The sequence below is a fragment of the Rhinolophus sinicus genome, linkage group LG06 (assembly GCF_036562045.2).
Source record: "Rhinolophus sinicus isolate RSC01 linkage group LG06, ASM3656204v1, whole genome shotgun sequence".
NCBI lineage: Eukaryota > Metazoa > Chordata > Mammalia > Chiroptera > Rhinolophidae > Rhinolophus > Rhinolophus sinicus.
This window is the reverse complement of record NC_133756.1, coordinates 163,528,171-163,537,290: the sequence shown is the minus strand read 5'-3', so window position 1 is coordinate 163,537,290 and position 9,120 is coordinate 163,528,171. Positions and strand designations below refer to the sequence as shown.

At 51.3% G+C, this 9,120-nt stretch overlaps 1 protein-coding gene across 10 annotated transcripts in view; it reads right to left on the bottom strand.

The window, feature by feature from the left end:
* Positions 1–7,318: 7,318 nt before the first annotated feature.
* Positions 7,319–9,120, bottom strand: part of ANO1 (anoctamin 1) — a 155,482-nt gene continuing 153,680 nt past the window's right edge. For all 10 annotated transcript variants that reach the window (XM_019755675.2, XM_019755679.2, XM_074336865.1 and 7 more), the window contains one exon: positions 7,319–9,109. In XM_019755675.2, coding sequence (XP_019611234.2) covers positions 8,864–9,109 — 246 coding nt within the window. In that variant the 3' untranslated portion in view covers positions 7,319–8,863. The remainder of the gene's footprint in view (positions 9,110–9,120) is intronic.

The following is a 9,120-nucleotide window of genomic DNA, read 5'->3' as shown; positions in this document are numbered from 1 at the left end:
CAGGAGGATAGGGCATGCGGGTGCGTGGAGATAAGGGCCCCGCACGTTTAGCAGTGTGGTCAGAGCAGGTCTCCTGTTGCAGGTGCAGGGGGTGAGGGGCAGATATGTAGGTGGGGAGGGGTCGTGGACCGTGCTGGGTAGGGCACAGCGAGAGGAGAGCAGAGGCACAGAGAAAGCCCAGGTTCCAGGAGGGGGTGGGGGGTGGGGGGAGTGTGGGGACAGAGTCCCAGAAAGCAGTTTCCAGGCTCTCGGCCTCACTTGGGGGGGTGCTGGCTCAGGTAGTTAATGGCCATCAGCTGTGGCTAGTTGGCCGTCAGCTGTAACCAGTGAGCCATTGGCCACTAATATAACTGCTGTGGCTACGCTAGCAGCAAATGGGGGCTAGCAAGGAGGTGGTGGCTGAGCCAGCAAGAGCGGATTGCAGAGAAACAGATGCCGCCAGAGAGAATATAGTGCTATGACTCCCCTGCCTATGGTTCTGTGGGTGTTCCTTGTTGGCCTCACCATGTCCTGCGTTCCCTTGTGGGGAGCGGGAGCAGAGACCCCGCAGGCCGCCCTGCACGACACATGGTGCAGCGAGCAGGGTCCCCCGCAGGACAGGGAGATGTGTGTGTGTGTGTGGGGGGGGCAGCAGGTCTGCAGCAGAGGGGAGGCAGTGAGAGGTCAGGGAGGGGAGGGGCAGATTAGGAGGACCTCACAGGCCACATAACAACCCCGCTTTTCTGCCCCTGGAGAAGTGAGACAGAAACCAAGTTACTTTTTAAAAATTATATATAAATTATATATCTATTTGAGGGATAATTCATATTCCATATAACTCACCCTTTTAAAGTGTACAATTCAGTGGTTTTTAGTACCATGTTCTGCCAAAAATGAGACGTAGCTGGACCATCAGACCGGGTCTTATATTAATTTTTGCTCCAAAAGACGCATTAGAGCTGATGGTCCGCTAGGTCTCATTTTCAGGGAAACAAAGTATATCCATAAGGTTGTACAACCCTCAATTAATTAATTTTTAAACATTTTTATCACCCCAAGTAGGAACCTGGTAACCATTAGCCGTCACTTCCTTCTCCCTCCTCCCCCCATTGCCTGGCAACTGCTAATTTACTGTCTCTTTGGATTTGACTGTTGTGGACATTTCCTATAGATGGAACCAAACACTACGTGACTTTTTGTGCCTGGTTTCTTTCACTGACCAGAATATTGTAGCTTGTAAGCACAGTGTTGTAGTTTGTGACAGTGCTTTGTTTATGCCTTTTTTTATTCCCCCTGCTTCCTCTTCGCACCCCACCCACCCAGTTCAAGCCATTGTTTCTCAGTCTAGTTGTGTAGGACACAGCTCCCTGGCCCATGCTGGTATTGTGAGCCTTGCACTTCCCCGGCTGAGGCAATTGGTCGCCTGTCTACGGTCAGCCGCTCATGGTAGCTCTTGCCGGCAGCTCTCGCCGGCCGGCCGCTCATAGCTGCACACAGTAGCCCATGGCAGCACTCAGCAGCCCATGGCAGCTCACGCTGACATCTGGCTGCTCACGGCAGCCCAGCTCCAGGGAGAGCCGTCGTTCACAATCTTACCTGTAGAGGGCACAGCTCACTAGCCCATGTGGGAATCGAACTGGCGACTTCGGCGTTAGGAGCACGCTGCTCCAACCACCTGAGCCACCAGGCCAGCCCACTTTATGCCTTTTTATGGGTCAACAATAGTATTCCATCGATGGATGGACCATATCTGTTAATCCAGCCATCAGCTGATGGACATTTCGGTGGTTCCCACCTTTTGGCCATTATGAACGATGAACTCTGAGTTACATTTTTAAGGAATCACTCTGTCCCTGGGCAGAAGCCAGGGGACTCGTGACGATGAAAGGAGGGCACCTGGACTGAGTCAGCAGAGGGGGTGAGAAGGAAGCAGCCTCCTTTGGATTTGGGGGTGAACATGAAGGAGCTGAGGATGGGTGTCCATTGACTGACCTGGGGAAGGTGCAGGTGGGTGGGTTTAGGAGAGGACCTAGCAGAAATGTGGTCGGGAAAATGGGACGCACAGGCTAGGGTTTGGGACAGAGACCTGGGTGGGTGATGTGAATCTGGGAGTATTCTGCAGATAGATGGGGTTTGTGATGGTAACTTTTGCACATCAACTTGACTGGGCTGCTGGGATAGCTGGTAAAACATATTTCTGGGTGTGTCCGTGAAGATGCTTCTGGAAGACATCAGCGTTTGAATCAGTATACTGAGTCACGCAGAGGGCGCACGTGGGCCTCGTCCAATCTGTCGAGGATCCGAATAGAACAAAAAGGTGAGGAAGGGCAAATTCATTGTCTCTGCTGGAGCTGGGCCCGTCATCCTCTCCTGCCTTCGGACAATGGTGCTCCTGGTTCTTGGGTTTTGGGACTCAGTCATGTAGGGACTCACGCGAGGTCTCTGGTCCCGCTCCCCACATAAGAACACAGGATACGGTGAGGCCAAAAAGGAACACCCACGGAGCTATAGATAAGGACGTCATACCGTTATATTCTTGCTGGCAGCTGAGATGGAGACACAGGAAGCAGGATCCACATGGTCCGTAGTCTGCCATTCACCCTTCTGCCTGCCACCCAACCAACCAATCAGAACAGTCCAGCAGTTACATCGGTGGGGAGCCGGAGCTGAGACCCCGCATGAGTCCCTGCGTGACAGACTCACACCATTGACATCTTCTCCCCCCCACCCTCCCCACTCCCCGGTTGACAGGCCTGTGGACTCAGACTGAACTACACCACTGGCTTTCCTGCTTCCCCAGCTTGCAGACAGCAGATGGTGGGATGTCCTGGCCTCCATAACAGTGTGAGCCAATTCCTATAACAAATGTCATGTATGTGTGCACATTTACTGTTGGTTCTATTTCCCTGGAACACCTTGACTAATATGGTATTTAGGGCATCCTCAGAATACGGGCACCTATGGAGAGCAAAAAGAAAAGGGGACCAATGACTGAGCCCCGGGGGTGTCCATTCGTATGTTTTCTCTGCAGAAATGTCTATTCAAGTCCTCTGCCCATTTTCAGTTGGGGTGGTTGTCCTTTTGCTGTTGAGTTGAAGGAGTTCATATCAGATATGAATCCCTTATCAGAAATATGATTTGCAAAAATTTTCTCCCATTTTGTGAATTGCCGTTTCACTCTGTTGATTATGTCCTTTGATGTACAAACGTTTTAAATTTTGATGAAGTCCAGTTTATGTTTTTTTCATTCACTTGGCATTGTGTCTTAAAAAAAAGAAAGAAAAAGCATCTTTTACTGGTTTCATGGATGCAAATTGATCTTTATTTGTGTGGATGATGAGCAGAATTATTTTCCTTTCTTTCCTTGTGTTGTCTTGGTGTCCCCTGGGGTCTTTTCTTTTCCTTTTTCTGTTTGTTTTGGTCTCTCTTATTTTTTTTTTAATCTTTTTTTTCTTTTTAAAAATTGCATTGGGGAATATTAGGGAACAGTGTGTTTCTCCAGGGCCCGTCAACTCCAAGTCGTTGTCCTTCAATCTAGTTGTGGAGGGCGCAGCTCAGCTCCAAGTCCAGTTGCCATTTTCCATCTTTAGTTGCAGGGGGTGTAGCCCATCATCCCATGCGGGAATCGAACCAGAAACCCTGTTGTTCAGAGCTTGCACTGTAACCAACTGAGCCATCCGGCTGCCCCCTGGTCTCTTTCATTCATGTTGACATCTTTCCTCGACTATCTGGGGACTCTGGGCTTTGCTGGGGGTAGTTATTCTTTTCTAAAGAAAAAGCCTCCGTCCTGGGGGACAGGGGTGTGTGGCGGCCGGAATAATGGTTCCTTAAGATGCCCACATCCTAATCCCCAGACCTGGGAATACAGCAGTTTACATGGCCGAAGCGGCTTTGCAGATGTGATGAAGATGAAGGACTTTGAGATGGGAGGTTATCCTGGATTATTCCCGGGGACCCAATCTCGTGATGAGTCCTCATCAATGAAGGACTAGAGACAGCCTGAGAGGGAGGGCCCGCCATTGCTGGCTTGAAGATTGCGTAAGGGATCCAGCCTGCTGACACCTTGATTTCGGCCCAGGGAGGCCTGTGTCAGACGTCTCACCTGCAGAACTGTAAGTGAATAAATGTGTGTTGTTTTAAGCCACTAAATTTGCCATGGCAGGAAATAAAACGAAACCAGCCCCCACGTGCCGGGCCTTCCTCCCCGAGTGCAGCTCCCACAGGCGGCCAGCAGAGGGCAGCAGCCACCAACAGGGAAAACCAGGGACCGGGCTCTTCCGCTGCGGGAAATCAGGACAGTGTGTCAAGACCCCGTGACAGTTAGATGAGGAGGGGTGACCAGAAGGGAGCACCAAGGGAGGCTTCGGAGGTGCAGTGTCATTCTATTTCTGAGTCCTGGCTACAGAGGTGTGTGGTTTTTGTGCAAGTTGATTGACTTAAGGTATGTGCACTTTTCTGTACGTTATTCTTCATTAAAAATGTGTGGAGAGAGGGAGAGAAGGGGGCAGAGATAGGAGGACAAAGAGGAGGGGAGAGTGAGAATGGAGCACCGTAAATGAGTCACTTGGCAGAGCGGAAGAGCTCAGACCTCAGTGTCTGCACGGGTGCCTCTCTTCAGGGTGCGTCCCCAGCGGGTCCTTGCAAGGGCAGCACACACACCAACCTGGCTGAGGGAGCAGGGCCAAGATGTCTGTGCTGGTCCAAGTCAGCGTTCCAGGTGTAAGCCCATCTCCCCAAGGCTGTGTGAGTGAGCAGCTGTGGGCATATCGTGGGCGGCAGACCTAACCTCCCACATTCCCACTTACCTCTTCCACCAGTACCCTTGCCAGCTTGATTCCAAAGTCCACTCAGCTCAAAGGCAGAAAAACCCAGTTGTCAGTCTATTTACCTGCCATCCATCCATCCATCCATCCACCATCCATCCATCCATCCATCCACCATCCATCCATCCATCCACCATCCATCCATCCATCCATCCATCCTTCATCCATCCATCCATCCATCCATCCATCATCCATCCACCATCCATCCACCATCCATCCATCCTTCATCCATCCATCCATCCATCCATCCATCCATCCATCCATCCATCCATCCATAAAGTGGTATGGGGCCACTTTAAGGGGCATGCAAATGGCTGCTGGGTACCTGCAGATAGACTGTGTGGGAGGTGGTCATGTGGGTGCCTTGGGGCAGTTCTGAGTCACCCTGGAGTGGAGACAAGCCTATCTCAGGCACTCACCTTGGCCACGCTCCATTCCAGGGCCTCCCACAGCTGGTCCTGCATCTAGGGGAGAGAACGGCCCCAAGGCTGATCTAGAAAAGCCAGTGTCTCCAGGAGCCACAGTCTCAGCTGCCCCCTTGACCAATGGGTAGGCACATCTGGGAGGGTGGGAAGGCGGACTGTGATGGGTGGCAAGGGCACGCACCATCTAAAGAGGGGCGGCCACCACTGGGCTCCAGTCCCATGTCAGAATGTACATGGTGAAAAATGGGGCTGTGTAGTCAGATGGTGTGATTTTTCAAGAGAACATGCAAACCTGGGGTTTTATTTGGATTTAACTGGTTTTTATGTATTAACTAAAAAAAAAAAAATCAACAGATACTGAACCTATCAAAGGGAGATTGCCTTGGGCTGGATGCAGCTTGCACCAGCCTCCACTGTCGGGGGAGGGCAGCAGACACCAGTAGGAATGCCTGCCCCATTCCCACCACACTACTCCTGGGACCAGTAAAAAAAATGTTGGGCCCTAGCTGCCACAGGGCCAGTTTGCTGTGTGACCACAGCAGAGTCCTGACCCTCTGGGCCTCCTTGTGCCTGTCTGTGAAATAATGGTGGCGGCTGACCAGCTGAGGGAATGCCTGCATTGTGAGCTTGCAGGTCTTTTTGACATTATCTGTTGCTTTTTTCCCACAACCTCTGCCACTCTTGTCCAAGCCCCCATCAATATCCTCAGTATCCTCTCTGGCTTCCCACCCAATGGCTGAAGTGACCTCAAAATGTCAATCAGATCCATCACTGCCCTGGTGAAAACCACCCAGCCTCTGTTGTGGCCCTTGGCACCAAGCTTGCAGTCCTCACATGGCTGGGGAGCCCTGCGTGAGTGGGTTGCGGCTGCCTCCCTTTCCCTCTGCTCCTGCCACCCTGTCCTCGGTGCTCCTGGGGCTCACCCAGCATGTTCCTGCTTCAGGACATTTGCATGTACCGTTCTATCTGCCTGAACCATGCTGCCTTCCTCCAGGATTTTATGTTCTGGCTCCATTGCTCAGGTCGCCAGGGGTTTCTCTGACCAACTCAGTGACTCTCCGTCGTACCCTGTTAGATTTCCATCAGCACCCTTTTCTTCCTCTGAAGTTATCTGGTTCTGGGGTTCACTTTCTGGTTCAGCATCTGACGCCCTCTACAAGAATTCATCCCTGTGGGGGGGGGGGGGTTCACTGCTCTCTTCTTGAACGTTGCATGGATGAATGTCTGTAAGGTCTGGGTGTCAGTCTCTGTAAGGCCTCGGCTTAGGTGCTCAACAGGCTGTAATCTCGGATAAGTCACCTTCCCTCTGCTGAGCCTGTGTCCTCATCTATCAAATGGGGCTGAGGGTCCCGCGTGAGCCCTCATGGGCTGCTGGGATGACCCATGGAGGGGGAGGGACTCCTGTGACGCCGACTTGTGTGCTGCCCTTGTTACAGGACTAAGGACATGGCTCCAAAGCTTTAGGAGGACGTTCTGGACCGAAGGCAGCCAGGACATCATGGGCTTGTGGTCTGCTGAGATTTTCGGGGGCGCCCGAGGCTTGGGCTGTGCTGCTCTGCTGATGTTCACTGTTACAAATGCTCCTTCTTTCACGAGATGATGGTGATTCTCCAGGTGGTTTAAAAACAGGTGGCCCCACTTGGCCAGATGAAAACACTGATAACCCTAGATTGGTCCCCAAAAGCGTGGGGGGAAATTTTAGGGCCATGAAATCCTAAAGACTATTCTGCTGGGTTGGTGGGACCAGGGGTCAGGATTTGGGGCTCATGGGAGAGGCTGCTGGGAAGGTGTGACAACTCCCATCTCAACACACACGGATACACAAGCACATATGCACACGTGCATACAGACACAAGCGCACATATAAACATATGCACACATGTACACACAAAGCACATACACACACATGCGCACACACACGCACAGACAGATGAAGTCCCAAGAACATCTAGAACAATTCATGTGTCTATCAGCAAAGGAAATGGGTGCCTGTAAATCCGTCTTGAATTTGCAGCTCAACCATGGGGTTTGGGGACATTGGGGATGGCCTCTGGAGCTTCCTCGGGCAAATGTCACCAGACAGCATTCAGTGAGGAAAGTGTCATGTATCCACATTTATTCAGATGAATGTTCAGCCACGGCCGTCTGTGGATTTGTGTACATTCACTTAAAAATAAAAAAAGGTTTCCGTAAAAGGATTTTTGGTAATCACCTAATTTTTAATATAATATTTATATACAAAACTCCCATTTCAAACGACTTACTGTACAAGAGAAAACAGAAGCATCAGATTGCATGATTTTAGCAAATAATGAACGTCTACAATGCTTATAGACTCTGATCAGAATTGGAGGCTTCCGGGAATGTCAACATCACACCAACCACGTGTTCAACAAAACGCGTTTGTTTCCTTCCCTCCCTTTGGTGAAACATTTCTTTTCATGTTTCTCTAGGCGCTTGAGAAATTTCAGATGAGAAGTTCAGGCTAGACTGATCAATGCAAGCTTAGATCACCCATATCACCTATGAGACCTGTTTTTTTAACAAGCTTTTAAAATCATAATTGTCCAACAGTAATGTTCCTGTAAGTAAAAATATAGAGAAGTGTTACCAAAATAGAAAGCTTTATTAATAAAAATCTTTGGTAGTAACAGTATTTTAAATTCCTCTCAATGATATTTGGTTAACTAATAAAATAAATTCCTTCCACCTTTGGGCTACAGGAAAAAAAAAAAAAAACACCCTCAAATCCACCGTGGAATCGATTTGGAAAAAAAAGGAAAAAAAAACACTCAGTAAATATCTTAAAGCTGCGGATGTTCCCGGGAGGCTTTAAGATTCCGTGAAACCCCTACGCCATCGTTAGAAATACCTCCGAGGTCATCTCTCTCTCACTACCCGTCGCCCTGGCTTTGTCCCACAAAGAGGACGAACATTTGTGAGGTCAGTTCACTGCACTGCGGGGAGGCGTGTGGCTGACGGTGGAGACCCCAAAGGTGTTGGTGACCTGCTTACTCAGGGTCACCTGCACCCCGCTAGTTCTCCAGGAGTAAACCTGACGCGCGCACGCCCTCTGGTGGACCGGCCAGGCCACCTCTCTTTTTGGCCAGAGTGTCCGATTCTGAACCTACAGAAGGAAGAGGATGCAAAGTCGGCTGGCTCCCGTCGCGGACCCAGAGGCAGGCGGCCCCTGGATCCGGGCTCAGCATCGTTCATTCCTCCTCCGCGTCTTGGTTCTCCCTTCAGCACCGGCACTGGCCCGGTGCCTTGGGCCGCCCTCGCATCTCTCTCTGGGCACCAGGAGGATAAACGGAGGTGATTTCCGGACGCCTCTGCTCACCTTCCACTGCCGACGACAGCCCAGGCTTCCAAGCACTGCTTCTGCGCAGCGCCGGCCGGCGTCCTCCGTGGGTCACCACCCTGTCCCCAGCAATCATCTGATTCACCTTGAATGTTAAAGATTAAAAAATTCCCTGCATAACGGTTTTGTGCAAAAACAAGGAAGAAAAGGAAACCAGAAAAATAGACCAAAAAATGTCCTATTAGAAGGTGGCCGTCCAGGTTTGCGACAAACACAGGAGCCACTGGGCCTGTGGGGGCGAGACGCCGCCCGCCCGGGAGAGGGCGCCCGCGGCACTACAGGGCGCCGCCGCCGGGGTGCGCGGGGCTGTCCAGGCCGGCCCGCGGGCTGTGGCTGTTGTGCGGCCCGTCGTCCTTCCGGTCCTTCTCCATCCAGGTGTCCAGCAGCCGCCGCTTGCCCTGCTCCTCCCGCATGAAGAGCTCCACCATGAGCACTTTCTCCTTGACGATCTGCTGGCTGATGTCCTTGGGAATGTCCGGGATGATCCAGTCCACAAAGTCGCTCATGAACATGACCAGGTTCTGGGGGGACA